The following is a 23,862-nucleotide window of genomic DNA, read 5'->3' on the forward strand; positions in this document are numbered from 1 at the left end:
AACCTGTTTTTGCTTGGCCTCGAGAGCGGCAATTTCGTCCTTGTGTGACCCGGCGTCCTCCTTCACAGCAGCCATGGCCTCGCTTTGCATAGTGATCAGCTTCTCAACCTCGACTGCGTGGGCCTCCTCGATCTCCTTCTTGTAAGCCTCTAATGCGGTGCTCTGGCCGAATTTGACCTCCTCAAGCTCTGACGTGGCCTGCTCGAGGGATGCCTTCAGAGCAGCCAATTCTTCAGCGTGAGAACTGTCATCGGCTTCCTTAGATGACAGCTCTGACGCATGACTGGCTTTCAGCTGAGCGATCAGGGCCTCAGAATCCTGCTTGTGCGAGTTGAGCATCTCGGCATGAGATGCTCGCAAAGCTTCGAGTTCATGTGTATGAGCCTTACTGCTTTCGGACTTCAAAAGCTCAATTGCTTTGGCGTGGCTGGCTTTCAGCTCGTCCAGCTCGGCCAGATGAGCATCGTTGTCGGCCGTTAAACCACTCTTTGCACTCTCCAAGTCCATGGCATGGCTAGCCCGCAGAGCGTCAAGCGCCTTCTGATGCTCTTCCTCTTTGGCCATCAACGCTTCCGCGATAGCTGCGGCCTGCTCTTCTTGCTTAACCTTCAGGGACTCCTCCATGGCTCCAGCCTGCTCTGCCTCCTTAATCTTGAGGGCCTCTTCGATCGCGGCGGCCTGCTCTTCTTGTTTGGCCTTGAGGGCCTCCTCAATGGCAGCAGCGTGTTCTTCTTGCTTAGCCTTGATCGCCTCCTCGATGGTAGCAGCATTCGCCTCTTGATTGGCCTTCAGAGCCGCCTCGATGACCGCAGCGTGCTCTGCCTTGACGGCCTCCAACGCCTCTGCGTGGCTCTTCGTAGCGTCGTCATGCGTGCCGGTCAATGCGTCGTGTTTGGTCACAAGCTCGGAATGAGTGCCCGTCAGTTCGTCATGCTTGGCCACGAGCTCCTTGTGTTGGCCCTCGAGTTCGTTGTGTTGCACCTCGAGTTCATGGAACTTGCGCTTGAAGAAGGCATCACCCTTCAAGCTCTCAATCTCGTCCTCGTAATCCTTTGAAATGGTCTTAAGTTGCGCCTCGTGGTTGGTGATCGTCGTTGCGTGTTCTTTCTTGATCTTCTCGAGTTCCTCGGCGAGACCAGCATGCGACGAAGTAGCTTCTTGCGCCGTGCTGAGTTGTTCTTTGATCGTAGCCAACTCCGTGGTCACCGTGGCCAATTCGGCCTTGGCCGCTTCCGCTAGTGCAAGCGCCTCCTCAAGTTTTGTCTTCAACTCCTGGGCTTCGGCTTGAGCTGTCGCCAGTGCCACCTTGTCCTGCTCAGATGCAGCCTTCAGCTCTGCAAGTTCAGCTTCCAAAGAAGTGATCTTGGATGCCGCAGCGGTGCCTTCACTTTCCGTCGAAGATGCCAGCTCGTCAACCTTGGCTTGTAGAGACTCGTTGGCAGCCTTGAGTGTGTCCAGGGCTTGTTGGTGATCGCCCCAATCCGCCTTGCTACTGTCTAGTTCGGCAGCATGGGCAGTCTTTAGAGCTTCGACGGCAGCAGCATGCTGCTCCTCCAAAGACTTTTGCAGTTCTTCCAACTTGGCCGCGTATTCTTCAGACGCCTTTGCGATTGCCGCCTCGCTCTCTTTCAAGCTTGCGTCTTTCTCAGCCTCGAGGATTTCAAGTTTACTCTGGAGGGTCGATAGTTCTCCATCCCGGTCTCCTTGCGAGTTGGTGATCTCGTTGAGCTGCGCCTTCTGATTCGCCAATTCTTCTTCTGCAATCTTGAGCTTCTCGAGGGCTTGTGAGAGATCTGTACCCAGGGTCTCCTTTTCAGATGCGTGAGCAGACTTCAGCGTCTCGATGAGTTGCTCGTGGCCCTTGCGGACATCGTCTTCGGCGCTCTTGATGCTCTCTGACTCAGACTTGATCTTGCCCTCCAGCTCGGCAACCTTCTCCTGTGATGATGCAACTTGCGCCTTCAGTGTTTCGATCTCGGATTCCTTCTCTTCCAGTTTGGCTTTCAGCTCTTCGGTGGCCTTGGTAGCCTCTGCAGACGTCGAGACCGAGCCGGTCGATGGCCGTGCGGTATGCCTCGCGACGGTTGTCGAGGCTGAACCTGCGACGGAAGACAGACGCTGCTTGGCCTTTTCGACTGCGCCCGTAGCGGCAGGACGGGTCGTGGACGCGGCGGTGCGAGAAGTTGGGGCATCTCGCGTGGCACTTGTTGACGGGGTGGGCTTGTGTACTGTGCTGCTTCTGGGCGAAGCGGTGTTGGATGCAACGGTAGGTGTCTTTCGGACAGCAGCGCCGGAAGTAGTGGCTAAACTCGGAGCCCGCGTGGTGGTCTTTTGGGGAGAAGTCGCCGTCGAGCCGACGGGCGCTGTTGATGTTCGACGCGCAGCAGATGTCAGAGAAGTCTTGTCCTTCTCGTCCTTGGATGGCTGCGACCTGTGAGCAACGCTTGAACTGCCTATGGTACTCCCTGCTGGTCTTTTCGTTCCAGTGGTTGAAGGAGCCCGAACTGGAGGTTTGGTCAGGCCGCCAGTGGGTCTAGTTGTAGAACTAGTTGACGGCTTGATTCCAGTTGTGGAAACTGTGCCAGGACGACGACCAGCAGATGTCGTCGAACTCGCCGGTCGCTTCAGGCCGGTAGTACCCTCAAGTTTGGAGCCATTGGTAGTTTTCTTTACAGACTTCGGCGACCCGGTCGCGCCGGTCCCTGCAGTCCCCGCAGTCTCCTCGCCCGAAAGCATAGACTCATCATGTTGAACGACCTCGAAACCTTCAGACTCGGACATGATGCTCGATCGATAGTGGATCCGATATAGTCAGTTGGGGTGAGGTCCCTGATTGGAGCTTTTGGCTGTGGTGACGGGTTGCTAAGTGGATTATTCCTGCTGCTGGTCAGCTAGAGCTCGCGGTTCGAGGCGGTCTGCTGCAGCCGCAATTGATGCTCAGTAGAAGTAGAAAGTGGACTTGATGCGTCAAAGAGGGTATCTCGAGGCGATGGCTTCTATTTCCAATGATGACGGGAGCAGAGCCGGGCTAGGCTATGGAGTAAAGTACTTCCAATGCAGAGCGGTGACTCGCGCCCTCGACACGTCACAAAGGGGGTCGAGCTTAGTCGGGGTTCGTTCACTGACCTGGCTTGAACGTGCTAAGCGCCGCAATGCGTCCGGTATCCGCTTAAAGCCTGACTGATAGGAGCGATTCCTTGTCGACAACCGAAGAGAAGCAGTTTTTAAGAAAGCGGCTATACACACGATGCGCGCATATACAAGTACAAACAGGGTTGTTGTCTTCGCGGTCCCGAATAGATCTGGGAAAGGAGGAAAGGATAAGGTCAGCTCGTAAAATTGTTTCAATCAATTGCGAGCTGGCGCGAACGGTGACGCCGCACGGAGCACTTCAAATCGCTGTAGACTAGGGCCTCCCTGCCACCGATCAACTTCCACATGCAGGGGGTCGAGAGAGGCCAGCAGCGCTGAGTTCGCCTGACTGCGGCGAAAAGTCAGGTACTAAAACCCCTCAAGCATGGGCATGTGAAGCAATATGAACCATTAGATGGCACACACAGGAAGCTCGTGTCGTGTTGACAGACCACCATCCCTTGATTACCAAGCTTTGGATATCAAGCATGCTTCTTCATGCGCTGTCGGGATGCCGTGTGCCACTTGTATCAGGCCTGGGATGGCACCTTCGGTATTGAAGCTTAAATGGAATATATGGAGTACCAAGGAAATCAAACACATCTGGATGCGCGCCAAAGAGTAACGTCATGATCCATTTACTCGGCTGGGCCAGGCGCGAAGGCGATAAAGCCTGTGGATGGTGCCGCTCGAGCAGGGTGGAAATCGCAGACCTAACGCGGAATCCGGACATGTAGATGGCTGAACAAAGTCAATTCAGTCACGTCTTAGCCAAGCGTGTCTGGCTAACAACCTTAGGAAAGTAGGTAGGTAGGACCTTAGCTCTAGCCTACCCGCAAGTGGAAAGTCTAAACCGGCCGTGCTTGCTTCAACTCTAGTTATCCTCGGCCTATAGGAAACAGACAAAGGATATTTCCTATACAATCATTTGGAGTAAGTTGGGCATAACGAAGCGGCTCTTGTGCTCCTATCTCGAATCATTCAAGAAATTTGTTGAAGCCGGTCAAACGGCTCCGTCAGCATCAATCGGTGTCTGACTTCAGTTTTCTGGCCATAAACCCGGGAATGTGGGGAGGTCAAACCCCAGATTCAGTTTAACGCTGTCTGCAGGAGGGGACCAAAAGCATGGGACATATAAATGCCGTCTCATCTTCGTGCCGCCGCTGGCTACGACAAACAGCGCTCAACACTACCAAAGCGTTGACATGCAGGTCGGGCATGCAGTGCGCTGGCAAGCCGCAGCTTATCGCATTACTTGAGTAACTAACTCTGCAGCGAGGACGGGGCTAACGCTGCCCAGAGACTTTGGTGTCGTACTCCGGCCTAACTGATTCAAGGCATGCAGAATGATTTGACAGACACAATAATCTCTATCATGTGGCATGTCATCGTTGGTTCGCTCCAAATGCATACCCTAATGCATTCTGCTGGCTATAGCGCGAAGTGGAAGCAAGCCGTTGCATACATTAACTCCTAACGAGCTCTAGCTCCATGTGATGTGATGGGCATTTCCTGGTAACGCCTTTGGGGTATCTCTGCAAACGATGAAATAGAACAAATACCTATACGATGCCAGTTAGTCCTTCCTCGGATCCTCATTTTTTCCATTGGCTCATCAACTGCTGGACAAACGATTGGATAGCTGAATCAGTTGTGCTTTCTCCGCAGCCGTGTCTGGCTACAGTTTCGAGGATCTCCTGGGCCTTTTCGATCGTCTCCCCTTCTGTGTGACTTATCATCATTGCAATCCTCGCTAAATGTGGCAGTTTCATGTCTAGGAGCGTGTCTCGCATCATCTTCCAAAGAAAATCTTCTTCTTCTTTCCTCCACCCGACGGGTTGGTATTGGGGCATTGGAGACGAAGTTTGGCTAGACGGCGCCGGAGTTCTCCGAGGAAGCGGAGGACGGCCACGGATTGATCTGGCGACATTCTGATTTTGCTCCTCAATGCCCCTCTGCCTTGCTTCTTCTTGACGCTTCCAATTGATCTTTAACTGTTCCTGTCGCGCCAAGCTCCGAAGATGGCGTTCTTCCTTGTCTTGAATACGTTGCTCCTCCCTGAGCAGATCATCAGGCGCCTGCGATAGCACAGCGTGTAGCTCGTTCAAAAGAGGACCGAGTTGCTCCCTGGATCTGATATCTTTCTGCCATTGAACCAAAGCGTACTGGGTCTCTGGTTTCTTTTCAAGTTGCCACTTCTCGGATTCACAAGCGCAAGATTTGTACAGCTTCTGTAGCCAGCCAACTACCCTCGCAAGGAGCTGAATTGTAGAACTGCTGAATGAGGAACCAACCTCGGCGGCGTCACCTAAGTTCCATGCCCTTCCAAGAACACGGACCAGCATGGGGATAATGACCTTGATGAGATCCCGAGCCATCGCTTTGCGTTTCTTTAGTTTGGCCTCGGCTATTTCTGATTCAGTCGTGAAAGAAGGCAGCCGACTTCGGATTCGATCAATGTTGGCATCGATCTGGTAGAAATAGAACCTTAAGAGGTCACTATGCTCATTCAGAAATCGGTTCTGTTCTGCGATCCGAAGAGCCTTCGGTGTCATCCTGACAAGTCTCTCAAACTTTAATAGGTACCGCAGGAGCACTTTGCCACCCGTTGTGGACGGATCCCGCCGTAGAATCTCGGCTTCCCAGTTGCGCTGATAGCCAGTCCATCCCCGCCGTTTCATGAACTTGTGTACTGCCTTGAACTCTGTAGACGACAAGGGGATGATTGTTGATTCTGAAGCGGGTGGCGCGTCAAAGAATACAGAGTCTTCATCATACTTAATGGGTCTGGCTCTTAAATTTTGCACGTCCAACGCAAATATTGCTCGCACGCCGGCAGCGTTTGCCCCATCCCCAGATCGCCTGGTAGCGCTATCATTGTCATCGTCGGTGTCGGTGACGTCAAAAGTAACATCAGAGTCAACGTATGCTTCGTTAGGTGGATTACTAGCATCCTGTGGTCCAGCATGATCTTCATTAACAATGTCTGGCTGCTCGTCAACTTCCACTATGGAGATAACGATTTGATTCTCGTCTTCTGCCTCAATAGTCTGAACTGCAATCGCATGGTCTTCTCTCCACTCAGGTGGTTGCATCTCTCGGTCCTGTTCCGTTTCATTGTAGTACTCCTGGTCGGCGGTTGCGCTATTTGATTCCTGCCCAAGTCTAGATCGCCTCAATAAAGCGGATGTTTTGACCAACGTTGGCAGAGGGTCTCTTTGCGGTTGTTCTGGAGCCTCCCATCTGTCTTGGGCGGATGAGGCCTGCGAGCCAAGGGCTCCGATTTGTCCCCCCAACCCGTTCATACTGTCAATTGATCGTTCCAGCACGCTCGATAGCTCATGGTCAAGCTGAGGCTTGCTAGTACTGCTGTCGTTTCCAGCTGCAGAACCATCGCTTCTCTCAAGGGCATTTTCTGTATCTTCAAGCGCCGCCATCTGAGGTTGGGCTGGTGCAATGCTTGAATATTCATCCCCAAGCTCCAGCTCCTGTATAGGATCTGCCTTGACATCTGCGTCAATTTCAAAATCCGATATTCCTTGCCCCTGATGCTCCACATCGGCATGTTGGTCGCGGAGCAGTTGTCGACTAGGCGACTCTGGAACATCGCGGCGGCGCAGAATAGAAGCGTTCACTCTGTTCAGTAGCTCGGGCGGAACATCATCTTCGGCACTGGCTGATATTCTCGTTCGTGCCTCGATACCCTCGATGGAAGGTACGAGGTGGGCTGAAGCAGGACTGGGATAGCCAGATTTATCTGAAGCGATGAACCGAGACGTTGGTATATTGAATGCAGTCCGGCCATCGTCAGCTCTCCGCCTCTTAGAATCAAGAAGATGAGGGGTGCTGCGGTCTTCGTTAGGCCGCTTCGACTGGCCTGAGCCGGCAGCTCGCCTCAGACTTGGGCGCCCTAATGTATTGATGGTTTTCTTTGGAGTTGGTTTATTAGGAATTCCTTCGTCGTTGTCATCAGAGCTGGATGAGACATCGATGTCGGGCTTATTGGTGAGTTGAACGGCTGAGCCGTTGCCTTCCAGACGGGCTCTATTCCTCGTTTTCGCTGGTGACATGTTGAGAGCGAGGGCGATTGCTTGCTGAGGAGATACGAGTGCCTTTAATGTCTTGGAGGTTACTGAAGTTGGTCAAGGATTGATTGCTAGGGACTCGACCCCAGACTGAAAAGTCTGACGATTTGGTGTAGCCTTAAGCGCAACTGGGGGTAATGCAGGCGCAGTTTTCGGTGGTAAATGAGTGTTTTCTTCGACGCTGTACAAGAGACAAAGGTGTTCTTGCGGTTTCGATCTATATTTGAGGCAGTGCTCGTCAGGTCTGGCGGTCAATTGACCAGACTCGAAACCTAACCCCCATTATGTGTAGTCTGTAAGGTTGCCTGCCTTGTGGTCACACCGGGACACGCTCACTCACGCGTCAGCCTTGAATGAAACTCGTTGACCGAGACGCCGGCCACTATTCCTACTCTGGTTAGATGGAGAGCTATCCCTAAGCAAATGTGGGCGCCCCGCGTTGGAGGGGCGCTTGCATTCTACGTCAAGCTGTGCTCTCTGGCCAACGACCCATCGGCACCTTCCTGACATCAATCTAGAAGCGCAAATTAGAGCATGTGCTGATCCAGAACGCTTCAATGCTACCTGAGCAGCGTGCCTCTTCCACACACTCGATAGAGCCTGAATCGATAATTGCATCATGGAGGCACCATCGTCAACCCAACCCGGTAACCAGGCCATTCAGTTTCCAACGCTTGAAATACTGAACCCTACCGAACCCCACACCTTCATCAACCCCGCCAAACGCATCAACGACGGACCAGATGTGAAGGCTTTTTTAAAGTCGAAGGCGTACCGCGACATAGGAACCTTCGTCTTGCAGCTCAACCGGGCCATGTGTCCAAGAAAGGTCACGGATCAAGATGGCAACGAAGTGATCAAGACTTTCCAGATTGGTTCGGAGAGCGAGACACAACCCGCCGAACCAGCCAGGAAACTTCAACAAATGCTTTCCAAGATCAACTCATTCATCGACGAAGCGCCTCCTGATCCAGGCCCTCGACGTTTTGGAAACGTGAGCTTTCGCAAATGGTATAAGCTCCTGGATGAGAGGGTGCAGTCGTTGCTCGACGAGTATATGCCAGAGCCCGTGCTCAAGTATGGCTCAACTTCAAAACACACGGAAGCTACGGCGGCAGATGAGTTGAAGGCCTATCTTTTAGGGAGTTTTGGAAGTCAGCAAAGACTCGACTACGGAACAGGACATGAGCTGAGCTTTCTCGCATTCTTGGGCTGTCTGTGGAAGCTCGGTGCGTTCCAGGACGGAAATCCAAACGGCGACACGGAACGGAATCTAGTACTCGGTGTATTCGAACCCTACCTCCGCGTAGTTCGTCGACTTATCTTGACGTACAACTTGGAACCCGCGGGCTCTCACGGAGTCTGGGGATTGGACGATCATTCGTTCCTCCCATACGTCTTTGGTTCGGCCCAGCTCACCCGTGCAATCAAAGAAGACGAGCCTATGCCTCTTGAGGGCTCTCTTTTCCGTGTCCCCAAACCTGCACTAGTAGCAAAATCAGATCATGTCGAGGAGGAGCGAAAGAGAAACATGTACTTCTCTGCGATAGGTTTCATCAACGATGTCAAAACTGGGCCGTTTTGGGAACACAGCCCCATACTGTTCGACATCTCGGGCGTACGAGACGGTTGGGGCAAAATCAACAAGGTATCAGCCGGCTATGACTTGAGCATCGGAATACGCTGACGCATGAAACAGGGAATGATCAAGATGTTCAACGCTGAAGTCCTCTCCAAGTTTCCTGTCGTCCAACATTTTACGTTCGGTTCCCTATTCTCATGGGATCAAGACCCGGGCGCTGCAGAGCCGCAGAACTCGATCCATCTAGCGAATCAGCCTAGGGCCTCACAAGGAACGATGCCAGCCCCTGGCGGCGCTGCTGGTACAGCTGCTCCATGGGCCCAAGCAACAAGCATGCCACCTAGTGGACCTGGCGTTCCTTATTCCACAGCTCCGTGGATTAGCGGCCAATCTTCCATGCGACCACCTCCCCCAACTCGACCAACCGGTACGCAAATGCCACCGATAAGATCTTGGGCAAAAGGAAATAATCGATGAACTGGATGAGGTTGCAAGCATTTGAACTGCAAATCCAGCCGTATCCATGTACATTACAGGACTTAGGCAAGATGAAGAAACCAGAAGATACCCATATTCGCACACATGCGCCGACATTTCTGCTGTCTAACGACGGAGGAAGGATCGCGTTACATATAGACAAAAAAGAACTCGATTGTGCTGAGCATCTTGTTATCACCAATGTGTATTAACCTTCTATCACGCGGCGATTAATACGCCGCATCAATAGCCTGCGGTGCCAGGTAAAGTCAATAGTGGCTGTGCTGTGAATATTGCTTGTTATAAGATCATAGACATTGAGATACACGAGAAAATGAGAGCTCAACAGTAGGCCTAACCAACATGTCTGAAGAGATGAAGTTAGTAACTATTCGCGACGCCCATAATTGGACGGGAGTGGTGTCTGCTACCAACCCAGACATAGCTCCTCGAAGGCCAGGTGGTTAGTGAACTGTGTATTGCAGCTCAATGGCGTATTTGACTTGCCTACGTACGCAGGGTCCTGTAGTGAGTTCGTATTATTAAGTGATCTTCTGGATGCTTTTATACTGCTTTCAATGGATTTTATCGCGAAGTATATATGAATTACCAATGTGCTCTTTCATCGAGCCACCAAAAAGGCTTCTCATCAACTTTGACCTCATCTAGGCTCTTCCCCAAAAGTTAATTAATTACCAACAGTTCCAATTACTGAGTTGATACTCGTGAATTCTCTAAGGAGAATCATGCAGCAATAAAGCTCGGCAATACCGCGCTATGGCGCGTCTTCTTCAGGGTATGGCCGGTGCGTACTCGACCTAGTGTGAGTCGTAACCTGATGCTAGATCTCAATGTTAACATATCTCGAGTTCAGTAAGGCACTTCAAGTTATCTCGTCCTTAACTAGTCCTGCTTCCAAATCAACTATCCTTCTTAGTATTTGAGAAATTAGACCAACGCCCGGATTAGTAGGCCCTAGAAACATTATCAATCCCGATAGTTTTAAGTGACCAGACAAGTGGTGTCATTTCTGCTGACCTCAATAACAAACGCTACCCATGCAGGTAGCCTCTATTTCACGAGTTACTCACTAACCAAGCCCACTCAATTAGAAATTTTGCCTTTACATCAACATAATTTTCCCGTGGTGGTGATTGTCTACTCGAGCTGTGAATGGCATTTGTTAACGACACAGATGTTATGGCAACGATGCTGCAAAATGAAAGATTGAGGGGTTCATATATTGTAGAACGGAATTCCAACCTAATTCTATGTTAATGTTGAGTGTCGTACCACATTAATGCATAACTGATTTATAGGGCCAAGGGAATAAAGAAGTAATTGCCTGGGGATGTCCCCACGACATCTGTGTACCACGCTCAAACGAAAAAACATAGACCAAGGAATAAATATTGGCAGATAAAGTCACATTCCGGAGAGTGATAACTAGACCAACTATAAGACTGAAATAAAGTAAATCTGATACTATATAACTTTAAAGCAAGTTCACGGAATAGCAAACAAGTGCCCCTGAATACGAAAGAACGGTGAAATAACGCGTGGCAGCCCCTGAATCACATCACTACTTGACTCAATCAGTTTACTCTTAACAAGTCTTGACTTATCACGATGCTTCATGTTATGGACTCCCATGAATTCAAGAACAGGTACTACAGCTTCGATATCACTAGCCACCCAATTCCTCGTTTGGTAAGGTGATCAGTTAGTTAAAATAGCCCCAAACTCACAACGCAATATACCCAAGGGGTTTTACTTGCAACAGCAAGTACTAAATCCAATCCATATAGTTCATTAGCTTAGCGGGATCAATACCGTCAACTTATATCACTAGAAGTGTCGACATCTTCAAAGCGACAGCTTACGACGTGCAAATTTCTGCCTCTTCTACCGAATGAGCCTCCTTAAGTAGAGCGCCGTCACTAGTTTTCTCTATGTTTGTTCTGGAACCCTATATTTCGCTACCTTTGGTGAGGCGTCGGATATGCGAGAATCGAGGGCCTTAGTAAGCTCCCAACAACAAGTTAGCCCCACCAATGCTTGTTATAACAGTTCCGCTCTTTCCAGACCAATATAGCATAGCAATAGCAGTCTCGATGATAGCCGGATATTGTCTTCGGGAATGTCTTGGAGATTAAGATTCACAACGCCCATATGTATCAACATAGCTAGCAGGTTTAAGCTGTTCCGGTCGCTAGAGAAAGAGTTTAAAAAAGATGAAGTTACGCCACACGCCACCTGGCTTGCATTTCCAGTTATGCCAACGATAGACGACAGCATGATGAAGAAGTCGAGTCCCGCACGGGTTTCATTAGGTTCTAAGTTCCATGGACTTTGGGTTTCAAAGGACGCCTCCAACTTTCCAAGTCCATTCCTTGAAATTTTGCATTCCGCTCGACTAGTCCGAGATGGATGCTACTTTTATTAATAGGAACTTGAAGCTTACATCTTCCAATGACTTTTCCAGCTGGGTGCTGGGCCTTGTCGGCAGCGTCACACTTGACGACCGAAACTAACATAACCTGCGATCGAAGCCCAGGGATGGTGTTTTCTGCATTGAAATTGGATATGCCACTGCGAGCCAAGAACATGAGGTTCCGGGCGCCATGTTGCACCAGTCTCACCGCGGAAACGCGGCCAATGCCACCGAATCCACCCACGAGGAGTTACGTCGCATCGTATCGAAGTTTAGGGCGTACTGCGCTCGCTCCTTGGCATGACCTACAAATTCATCAGAAAATGTGCAAAAGTAAGAGAAACCCACAATTTACCATGAACGTCTCGTTGGGGTTTGGAACCAAGACCAGTTTTCCAAGGTTTCTTCCACTGTGCATCGTTCTGAAGGCCGTTTAGACCTCAGCCGTATGTATCCAGTAGTTGGGATCGAGTTCTTCAGGATGTAACTATTTTCCAGTCTTGGAAGAGAACATTTCACAGTATAATTCTTCTATGGCTTGGCCTTGGAGATTCGTACCTGCGAGTGCAGTACGATTGCCTCAGCAATTTGTTCCATTCTCGGTGAATGATAAGCCACACCAACAGCAATATGCTACCGCAATGGCAACCTCATGGCTAACAGAGCTGAACGCATAAGCAGCGGCAATATCACCACTCGAATGGTCAACTACGGCTGCCGCTCTGATCCACCAAGGCTGGAGTAGATGAATCAGCGCAATCTGCAATGAATTGCACAAGGGTTGGCTCAAGCTGGCGTCGTTGATTCTTGAGGCTGTCTCATCCCTGGACAGAGCTTTTAATAAGGAGCAAGTAGCGCTGTGGGACCGAAGCAATTTGGAGGATACGATCAACGAATTTCGGAAACCGGGCACACTAAGAAGCTCCCTTCCATAGAAAAGTGCTGAGCGCCTTGGTCAGTGAAGATTAACGCGAAGCCAGAAGATTTGCTTGAGAGTCGGTAGAGTGTCTTGTCCAAGGCAAAACCGAGGTCAGCACGGGACGATGCCGATACTGCCGTTTTCCAACGAGGAAATGAGCGATGTTCACCGAGAGTGTGTTATAGGCTTTCAAAGAAACCGAGTTCTGTTGTCGATTTATTGTTGAAGACGTAAGAGGCAAGCTGTCTGGCTTGTTGCTTGCTCGATTCTTGGTAAGATACAGATAGTACAAAACACTTAATATTCCCATGAGTGACTTCATTAATCGAAAACAGAGTAGGAGGATTAAAATCCGCATGAAAATCCGGATCACGGATCATCGTTGATGATGGCGGGAGGGCCAACCTGGTCGTTAGTTGGTTTTGTTGCCGGCAGCAGTATCGAAGTTGTATCGAAGTTGTCCACAACCGACATATCCTCTGTAACTGCTGTAGCTCCTTCCTCTGAGTTGATATTAACCAAAGCCGCAGGTTGGACAGGACTTTGGCAGGGCAAGTGCCAGGCAGTCTTGAGATAGACCTATTGCTTCATGTCTTCAACGTGATTGCTATCATTTGCAGTTAAGGCGGGCAATTCGAGAGCTAAGTGGTGCTCCGGGCACAGCTCCACGCCATGTAACCTATTCTACCCCTCAGCTTTCTCGAGAATCACATGGGCATTCGTGCTTCCAAGTACGAAGCTATTCACGGATGCTCAACGAACGCCATGGGTAGCCTTACGCTCTCGCGGAGAAGTGGGGATGTTGGTTTGCAGATGATCAGCTTGATGCCCTCAACTCAAATCAACATGCTGACATTTACTCCACTTGGATTTGATGTTCCCGTTGAAGGAGCAAAAGGAGGGCACATATGCCTAACCTGTATGTATTGTAGCTAACTCTGGTCCTCTCTTCGAGGGTCTATGTATGGAAACAAAAGGGTTCTTATATAGTCAATGAATGGTAGACTTGCTGATTAATTCAGACAAGTTGTAGAAGCATATAGATAAGTAGGGAATGTTCTATCCTTGCCACATTTCTCGTAATAGAGGTATGTGGGGATGGTCGCCGTTCTAGGTGGCGATAGTGGCAAGTATAGGACCCACATGGCCCACAGGGCCCATATTGTCCAACTACTCCTATTCTGTACTCATTCAATGGATGCGCTCATTGGGCCGTTCGAAGCCTGCCCTGGGGACAATCATCTCTTAAGCATCATGACTGCTTTGACAATGCCTGCCATCCCGCTGGCACCCTTAAGGTGGCCCAAAGTCGGCCTTAGCTGATCCGAACACCAGATACTCATGGATGTTCCGCCTGAATGCCTCTGATAGGGCTGCAGATTCGACTGGATTGCCAGCTTGGGTTCCTGTGCCATGAGATTCCACGTAGGTCGTCTCAAGCGGATCCAGTCCAGCCTGCTCATAAACCTTCTTGATCAGAGAACGCTAGGAATTCCCCATGGAAACGCTGATCCGGTGAGTCTTGCCGTCCTATATCAGCTCTCGGCCTCAGTAAGTGCTCCTCGTATTTTGTCTTAGGACGGCTAAGTTCTGTCCTTGGGTAGGAGACTGATTTTACAGATTCAATCACCCCTGAGGCACGAGAAGGAAAAAAGAGCCAAGAATTAATAATTCTAAGAGTTCTTCATGATTGACTCCTGTACTGCGAATAACAGCCCCGATGGTGTCGCCACTCGCCAATGCATCAGCCAGCGGCTTAAGCAACAAGCAATCAATCCCTTCGCAGCAACCGTATCCATTGGTGCGATGGTTGAAGGCATATGAACGGCCGTCCGGAGAGTAGACTCCCATCGAGCTCATTGAAACCATGACGACAGGGTCTATGGTGGAGTTCACCCAACCAGGGAAGTTTTGCAGTCCCCGGCTTTCATTGCTTGTGTGAGAGCTTATAACAACCAATATGTTCACATTCTGCAACGAGTGGGTCCCTCGTCTTTTGACGGTCATTTGGTCCAGTAGCTTGACGGGCCAGATGCATAGCCACCAAACTTTCTAAACAGGCTGTGTCAACAGTGAGAGACGTACCTATCAGATGGATAGTGTAGGAAAGTTGGTTTGAAAGCATGGGAATTCCGCTTCCTGTGATATGCTACCGAGGCGTCGTCGCATCGTAATCACACAGGATCGCACCACGATACTTGCCCCCAGTCTCTGAAGGCGGACCCCTACAACACCCCAATATTCGTGCCGAGACTTGCTTCATTGAGACGCCCGCTGCTGATGATTCATATTGGGGAAAAAACCAGGCCATTTCAAAGTAACCTACCATTTTTGCAAGCTTAATAGCTGCACTCAAGAATTCATGGCTGCAGATCAAGAGAATATTTGATATTAAAAACACGTCATATTTCATGGAACACGACAGAAAGAAAGCATATTACCTCGGCTTCTGACATGGCCATGGAAAAGAATGGTGCGTTGAACAAGGCCAGAACAAGGTCAGATCTTCGGTGACAAAATGACTGCCTTTGACGCCGTGCTATGCGATGTAAGTGCACAGCGAGATAATATGAGTGATCCGACTCATAGTACCGCTCCAGGCTGGTTTAGGATGATAGAAAGTATCATGGCTGAACCTCGATGCACCCCACATATCTTTACCCTCGGAGCATAGATTCTATTGTTTGTTAGAGTCTGTGGCCTACCCTGGGAACCTTCCACCCATGCCAACAATCGCGATAAGGGTGAAGATCCTACCGGACAGGCAGTCAGCAGGCATTTGGTTTTATCACAGTGATGTCCAAATTTATTCAAACCCGGCCAGGATGCAGTTGGCAGTTCCTTGCTACGAGAAGATTCTGTTCATGTGCCAAGAAAGGTGATGTTCTATATAGGAGTCTCCTAAAGAAATCATAAATACAGCAATGACTCGTTGACAGATTTGTCCCCCCCTCACCAGCTTATTGCAACTGGGCCGAGCTATTACTGGGTTCACGCCAAGGGGCCGCTGACGACATGCCAGGATCCGTCCATCTTGGGCCTTCACACCGCAGAAAAGCACTAGTTGATGCAAAATAACGGAGCCACGATGTTGACCTGCTACTGGGAACCTCGATCTACGCCTCGCGGGTGGCACGATGAATGACCTATGTTTGAGATAGGAGTCGAATGGTACATGCACTGTTCGCTTCACTTACATAGGCGCGTGCCTGAACAGTGCAAATATCGAATACCATTGGCTATCCACTTACCGGAATCGGATGCTATCTGCATGCGTCTGCAGGCTGCCACCAGGTGTCCAACCAATGAATCGTAGACGCCAACTATAGCTCATGCAAGTAAGGGAATGTGGAATAGTCACCTCGTAGGAAGCGCATCCTTGAAATCGACTCGTTCTCTGCCCAAAATGGTGAAGAAACAGTTAAAAAAGTACTTCGCAGTGAATAATTGTCTAATAGATCTGTAAGTGAGTCGCCGGAACGAGAAATTTAGATGAGGTGCAGGCCGAGAGAAAAGAGCCCTGGCCTTTCGTTGGATCACAGAAGACCTGCATGAAACTATTGACTGAATCCTCGTGGCATGCGCCTATGCGTGTTCTGCTCGCTTTTGGTATGGCATGAGTTCACACGAACTTCGCCCCAGTGGTAATGTTGTTCTATCCATTTAAGTACAGACGATTCGTCATTATGACAATCTCCGCATTTCCACTCCAACAATGATACATATTCGCACGTTAGTATGCAGTATGGGTGATACTCAAAACAGTACGCCGTAAACACGCGATATAGTGAAACGCGTGAGGTCCAATATGGCTATTCGGTCCCGAAGAAGGCTAGCGATGGTGTCCAATAATGGTTTTAGAAATTGCATCTAAGCCTGCTCGTATAGGGTTGTCAATGCATTAGAAGCGATATATTTCGATAGGGTGGTTGCGCATCAGAGTAGTATAGCGGGAAGGGCATTAGTAGGAAAGAATTCCTTGATCCCGAGGTGGTGAAAGCAAAAAGACACATAAAAAACCGCAAGGCTCTGCCCCAGCCAGGTCCGAGTAACAACAGAGGAGAGCATAAAGTAGAGTGTCATCAAACGCTAGTAATTTTAATATTTGAATAGGTAAAAATGCCCCTGTTTATAGTTCGATGGTTCCGGATGAAACGTATGATATCCCTAGAAATGTGCCACTGACATACATCTTGCTGTTTTTACTCCCTGGAAGGACATCCATAAGTTCGAGCCAATGAATGCCAGCCTAAGTTACTTTCTTCGCTGATTTATTGCTGAGCACCTAAGATTTGCGCACCGTTTTCATCCAGATGCCTCATACGAGATTATACGAGTTGCAGATCCAACATCGAATCTACGAGATATGCATCAATTTTTGACACGCAGTATGTCGCATAAAAGCATTGCATAGATGAAAAATATAAGCTCACCTTTGTTTGCAAAGTCTTTTGCTTCGAAGAGAAGAAGAAAGCAAATATTTGATCTTCATAAACAGGCAATTATTTCTAGTATTCACTGAGGTATTGAAAATTTAGATTATTCATATAACGTAGTCCACAAGCGAACGGGTCACCCAACCGAACGGGTCACGCCAACTAGCAAAACATGGAATTCAACACGATTTCGCAACCACAACACCGTAAATCAATTAAAACTACTCAGAATACTCTTGCCCAGATGATTCTATCTCTACCTGACAGGTTCGCGCATTATGCCCGGTCTTCCGCATACGCCACAGCGCCGTTGCCGTGGCTGGCCACGATTTGATCCAGCGCTATTTCCATGCATTTCCTGCTGTACTTGCTGCGCAACGTCTTTTTGATCTTGAAGATCTTGTACGTCTTGTGAATTAAGTGATCCTCCAAGCCGTACTCGTGTTGTTTTGGCCCTGCGCCGCTTGCTAATTAGAGCATTTGCCTCTCGAAGTTCGGCGACCTCAGCTTGGAGTAAAGCCATCTTATGCATAATACTCCGCGCTCCTTTCGAAAACTGATCGATAGCATCGTAAATTGACGTCGGGCGCGTAGGGGGCCGGGAGGACGTTGGAGTCTGTAATTTCACATCCAGCTTCTCAATAACAATATCTGGGCTTAAAGGCACAAGCCAAGCCCCTTGAAAGCCTGCACGAATATTGCTTTCGGTCAGGCTCTTCTTGAACGCGTCGCAAAATGCCGGAAGAAAGTCCTCCTTTGTGATATGCGAGTCGCGTAGCAGTCGGTTTGCCATATCTTCAACAGCACTTAGCCGGGGAGGATATGCTTGCGAATCTAGCTCAATTATCCTTTGAATAATTGTATTTTCTTCTAGTTTTGTTAAATTCCGACCGTTGGCTTCGATATTGCGACGTGATTGACGTTTTTGAAGACGCGCCTGGAGAGTAGTATTCGAGACTTTGTAGATTGTTGCAGCACGTCGGATACTAAGTGTTGAGTCATTTCTGATAGCCTGAGTTGCAAGGAGTAATTGAGATTCTTTTTGAGCAGAATCCATCGAGAATTAGTTGCGTGGTAAAGTTAGGAAGTTTAGTTCTATTTTTTGCTATGGGCGTGACCCGTTCGGTTGGGTGACCCGTTCGCTTGTGGACTACGTTAAAGGGACTAGAAAAGATGCACCTGAACTGAAAATTGGGAGGACATAATGTTTTTTGTACTCCGCCAATATTATCATCGGTTATTCAAAGTAGAGGTCGTAATGATAATATTATATTCTTGGCTTCTTGAGTATTTACATGCACCATGATCAATGTGAAGAGTAACAGACGCAATGCAAACTATTCCAATTTTAAGAGCAGTGACAATGGCTTGTTGCCCACTTTGTAACAAGCCAATTGCCAACTCAGTCAATAAAGGATACATTCAGCATGACTTTCCCGCATTTGGCCTGGAACAGATATGCACTGAAGTCTTACTTGAGTCTCGCCTAGAAGATGTGTCAACAAACCCAATATCCTCGCCAACATTACCGCATTCAACCGTGCCCATCAACATTACTCATACCTTTAACAGCATGGCTACAGACTATAGCCCCCACTTGCCATTTTCCCTGCTTGGGAGGGGCTTATCGACTTCGAGTTGGTACAAGTTGGCGCGGGGAGCAGATATAGTGAGTGCCCAAGGAGTGTGACACTAATTGAACAGACAAATCGTTGATTCGGTCATTAACGCTGGGCTATGGTTAATTAATAGATGTTAGAAAGCATAACCCCAAAATAAAGAACTCGGGTGAACGGATTCAACTCCCCGAAGCTTTTCAACCCCCATTTTCATATATCATTATCGTCGAATTAACCAATGGATTGCAGATGCGTCTCTTTTTAACACAACTAAAGAAAATATTACAAGCTACCCGATCTTGATCCCACCACCGCTCGCGCTGACCACACATCCCGTGATCCATCTTGCATCCGAACTGCAAAGCAGACCTACCACATCGGCGACATCCTCAGGCTGACCGAACTTGGGGATGCTCTGCAAAGGCATGAACTCCGTCTTGAATCTCTCCACTGCCTCGGGTCCACAATTTGTGACTGCCTCCGTTTCTGTTAAACCAACAGCCACAGCGTTGGCCGTTGTTCCCGTCATAAACGAATACTAAACGTTGATTATCAGAGTACAACGCTTTCAAATTTATTCCAGTGAATAACCTGCCTTCTCCTCCTTCCCCCCAAAAGCCTGGGCCCAAGTCCTACACAACGACTCCCCCGCCGACTTCCCTGCCGCGTACATCAACTGCATGCTCCACGGCTGTCTCGCGCGAACAGACGAGACATAGACGATGCGGCTTCCAGGCTGGAACAGGTGTCTCTTGACCAGCTCATCAACAATGAGTACAGGAGTCTGGATATTGCCAAGTAGACTGTGCTGGACCTCATCAACAGTCATCTCACCAATGGTGCCGGGCATGGGATCGCATGCATTGCTCACGAAGATATCCACGCGGCTGCCGAAGGAACGCTCGAGTTCATTGGCAATGGTCGTGGCGCAGTCTGCGGAGAAGATGTCGGCGACTAGGCCTTGAATTCGGAGAGACGGAGGGCGGTGGCAATTAGTGTCTACGAAAATGCGGCTTACTTCGCTGTCGAGTGTCGATGTGATGCTGTCGACGCTGGATTCGATGCTGCATGTTCCCAATATTGAGCATCCGCGTGATGCGAGATTCAATGCGATGGCGCGTCCAATTCCACGCGAGGCACCGCTTATGGCGGCGACTTTGTTGAGAAGGTCAAGCTCCCTCATGCGGGGCTGTGAGGGCGTTGAGGAAGTCATCATAAGTTGGACCTTGAGGAACTTCCTTGAGCTTGGGCAAGATGGAAAATAAAGCACTCGAGCGACTACTCCAATTTCCAACAAGGTTGCTATATACGAGGTGACATTGGGATGTGGGATGAATCAGAATGATTCGGAAGCAGTTACATTGCATTAGCGCAGTCAGAGCACATATCGTTGGCATGCGGTGCTCTAATCGGCCTGTCCCAAATTTTGGTTGAGCTGTGGGTGTTTCGCATGTTTTCGAACAGGAAAATCCGGCTTTAATAGCGCCCTATATTGTCCACAGCGATATATATACTAGGTATAGAATCTATTGGCATGTTTCGTGTTCGATGTGCTCGCCTCTGTCTTCGAATCGAGGTTTAATAGATTATCATGAGTTGATGTTTTCGGACAGCCGACTTGACTACGAAGTTACCCTAACCACGCCCAAGGCCTCGAACTAACTTCATGGCACAGCACAGAAATAGGCTCTATTATGATTGGGTGGCTTCGGCTTAGCTTGTACCTAGATCTTGATTAACTCCTGCCAATCAATGATTATTTTCAAGGTGAGATGTTATACCAAACTAGAACATGTACTAAACGAACTAACTATCCTAGCCTAATACATCCCATCATAGGCTTACATAAGTTTGAATACCATTACTATGATTTCAAATAAGGGGTCGGATTACTAAATATTGAAGATTGCACAGAGCTACTTTTTGCAAGTAACTTCACGTGTCGCAAACCAGCCACACGGTTCATTCGATGAACGCATAGTTCTCCACAGGTTACATAGATAGGGTTTTGGATCTCTGCGTAGGCCAAATAGAAAGCAGCTTACCGGCCAAAGCATGAAATCGAGCTGATACGTGACCCCAAGGAGGGCCGCCCTATACCTTCAAACTCAACCTTCTCAGCCTATTCATAAGACCAGCAACTATAATTCAGAGCTACGGAAGAAATTGACCAGTCGCAGAGAGGAGGTTCGAGAGCTAGCGGCTATCTTAGTCGACCGCACGAGTGATACCGCGACTCGCTCAACAATTCCCCTCATCTAGATTAGCAATGACCTCTGTTACATCAACTAAAATCTCCGCATCATTACCAATAAAACCTACTATTCTATAAGCTATTCGGTAGTGGCTGGTACGGTCGGGAGTTACAATCAACTCATCTAGCGGACCAAGAGACTGGTTGAATTAATTGAAAGATAGCCCTACCCACGTCCTTAGTAGCGCTGTTAATAATGATTTGCGCGTGCGTTGGGGCTAGTCCAAGGGCTTCCTGGACCAAAACCCAGTCTGATAAGTGTTTTTCTTGCACTGGAGATAGCCTCTGCTGGCTAGCAGAGGCCTCGCGACTTGATTCAGCGCCTTGAAGTCTGCCGATAAGTGTAGTCCTTGGTATACCCCAATCCAGGCCAGCGCGTCGCACAGATTTACCATTTGCAACGTCTAGAACGGCGGCAGCGAGGTCTTCTTCCGTATATGAAGGCATTGATAGCAGATCAGATCGAATACTTGGAATAAAGTCAATTGAAGCAAAAGTGGTTGAGAAATAAAAGGATAATGTAAATAGCGGTGTGGTTATTGTTGGGGTTTACAGGGGTGTCGGAATGGCGGGGTGTCGGAATGGGGGTGAAATACGTTACAATACAGCTTTCACCGTCACTGGGGTTTTCAGACTCGCTAGACTCATCTATACTATCCTTAATTTCACTAGACTCGATTTAAGCCCTCCGAATAGCCTTGATATTAGTAAACTTCGAATTTAGGCTCATCTTGACCTTCCTCCGCTTCCTAGCCCTACTAGCCTTAAGCTCTGCCTCTATTGCCTCAATCTTTCGCTATGCGACAGCTAACTAGTAGTCCTTCTCATCAAAGCCCTTTTGAACTTTCCGAAAGAGTAGCCGCTAGGTATTTGGATCACTATCAAGCTTGCTGAATAAGCTGAGTTAATCTTAGAGCTCATCTCTCCTCTTAGGCGTTAACCAGGCTACTACCGATGTCTCTAACGCCCAGTCCTGACTACTAGAGTGCCCTTTGCGAGTCTAACTAGGCTGTTTGATTAGTACTGACATATTCTCAAGGAGCAGGGGGCTTATAAGGGTCTAGCTATACTCGAAGGCTAGAGACCAGTATATTTCCATCCACTAATAATGTTCTTAACGGTTAATACTGCTAGAAGTGCCTTTCTATAGCAGAGGAGAAAGCTTCTCTTCCCTACGACAGTAGTAGTATCCTATTAGTTAAGGTAACTAAGCTCCTTCTTATAGGCTGCCTTAAGGGGTCCAAAGACTGACTGATCGAGACGCTAGAGAACGTGGGATGTGTGTAGCTGTAACAATAAGTGAGGTGTGAGTAGATGCCAGGCACAATCGTCAATTCCTAATGCCAGTATCAATTAGGTACAAAGAAGGAAACTTGCCCCTCTAAGAGTCCTTGGTGCTTCGAGCACTATTTGAGTGTCCTAGAAGGTTTTGTTGAAACGCCATCGGATCGTCATGATCTCGTCCGCTTCTCCAGGCGGGCCCGATCGCGACCTTCTAGCCCATTCGAATTCTAGCTTGTGACAGTAGCGGTAAGAAAAGCAAGTGTATCTTGTTTATAAAGCAGAGGTATATAAACTCTGCCGTTTCGTGGCTACTATGCCCATCTAGGATAAGTAACCTAGTCTCTTCAGGGTCCTCTGGTTAAGTCAAAGGAATAAAGATCTTTTGTAGCCACTTAATAGCCGTAGAGGCTGACGTCCACCTATTCTCTATTACTATAAACCTCCAGGCTTCGTATAGAGTCAAGTCTAAAGGAAACCACTACTGCTAGATAGACTTCCCCTTGTATATTATAAGTAGGGGTAGTACAGTACTAGTCGTAGAGATACACTCTATAAGAGATATCCAAGCTCGAGATCTAGGCTGTTTCTTCCGTATAGAACGAGTCTCAGATAATCCTAGAACAAGACTATTTGATCCTCTACCTTCTAGAATACCTGTCTCATCCATATTGTATCGATTAGAGGCCTTAATAGCTTTGATCTCAGGGATAGCGAGGTATTTAAACCATTGCCTGATTATATTAGCTGAGGCTCCATTAATACGCTAGGAATCGATAGCTCTGCTTCTCTGGACCTTGACTGAAGGGTTCCTCTTGATAAAAGCCTGGACCTAGTTCTTTCCAAGTGGTTCGGTGTCTCCGTGGATCTATAGGATACGCTCGGCGAAGTCTTTGAGCTGTTAATAGGTTAGTAGGAGGCCTAGGGCAGCCTGGATTCGAACCCATTCAGCCAGATAGGATTCCTGGGCTAGAGAGAGCCTCTAGTAGTCAGCGAAGGCTATATCTCTTAACTAGGCTCCCTGAATCCGTCGTGAAAGAGTAGACCTTAGGACACTATGCTCATTGTAAGGGTCAAGGGCAATGTCGATGCAATTAGCCTAGCCTACTCTACGAGTACTATCCATCTATGAAGAGAAAAACATTAGATACATTCAGTGTGGTGAACCCTTCTCCCTTTTATCCTTCTGTCCTCCCGTCTCGTCATTTCAGGAATCTTCGAGAAGTGAAGCTATTCGGAGACTTCTGTGGGTCTTTCTGGCCGAAGGCGTCGCAGAGGCCACATACCGGTCATAGACCGTGACAATTATCCCCCTCCTTTTCCAGCATGAGCATCTAGCAGTTGACGTAAGTCGTTGGTTTTCAAGAGGTATTCATTTAGGGCCGTTGTCTCGTCGAATTCCTCCAGCGGTTCCCAAGTTGGCTTGGTATACCCTTTTCATTTGACTAACACTGTGATCTTCTTCGTCCTGCGGTTCTGCTTGTGCTTTAAAATGTTTTCGACGTAATAGACCTCCTCGTTGTCTTCGTGTCGAATAGCCAGGGGCTGCGGTTCCAGGACTTGTTGAGATGGTAAGGGGTCGTTGCCAGCTCGTTTGATTTGCATAACGTGAAATACGTCATGGATGCCCCTGGGAGTGTTAA

General features: G+C 48.7%; 3 protein-coding genes across 3 annotated transcripts; 1 reads left to right on the forward strand and 2 right to left on the reverse strand.

Moving 5' to 3' along the window:
• Positions 1-4,496: 4,496 nt before the first annotated feature.
• Positions 4,497-7,527, reverse strand: BCR38DRAFT_439126 (uncharacterized protein). Its single transcript, XM_040860613.1, has one exon. The coding sequence runs from the start codon at positions 7,200-7,202 to the stop codon at positions 4,728-4,730; it is 2,475 nt and encodes an 824-aa protein (XP_040714418.1). The 5' UTR covers positions 7,203-7,527; the 3' UTR covers positions 4,497-4,727.
• A 309-nt stretch (positions 7,528-7,836) lies between these two features.
• On the forward strand, positions 7,837-9,276 carry BCR38DRAFT_346257 (serine/threonine-protein phosphatase 2A activator 1; the record flags this gene model as incomplete). The annotated part of the gene is made up of 2 exons (XM_040856245.1): positions 7,837-8,865; positions 8,917-9,276. 2 exons carry the CDS (start codon positions 7,837-7,839, stop codon positions 9,274-9,276), a joined length of 1,389 nt encoding a protein of 462 aa, XP_040714419.1.
• Positions 9,277-18,871: 9,595 nt separating this feature from the next.
• On the reverse strand, positions 18,872-20,008 carry BCR38DRAFT_439138 (uncharacterized protein). Its single transcript, XM_040860614.1, has 2 exons — positions 19,280-20,008; positions 18,872-19,222 (listed from the first exon to the last, which is right to left on the reverse strand). The coding sequence occupies exons 1-2, from the start codon at positions 19,898-19,900 to the stop codon at positions 18,974-18,976; spliced, it is 870 nt and encodes a 289-aa protein (XP_040714420.1). The 5' UTR covers positions 19,901-20,008; the 3' UTR covers positions 18,872-18,973.
• Between the last annotated feature and the right edge of the window lie 3,854 nt (positions 20,009-23,862).

The sequence above is a fragment of the Pseudomassariella vexata genome, assembly GCF_002105095.1.
Source record: "Pseudomassariella vexata strain CBS 129021 chromosome Unknown BCR38scaffold_9, whole genome shotgun sequence".
Lineage (NCBI taxonomy): Eukaryota > Fungi > Ascomycota > Sordariomycetes > Amphisphaeriales > Pseudomassariaceae > Pseudomassariella > Pseudomassariella vexata.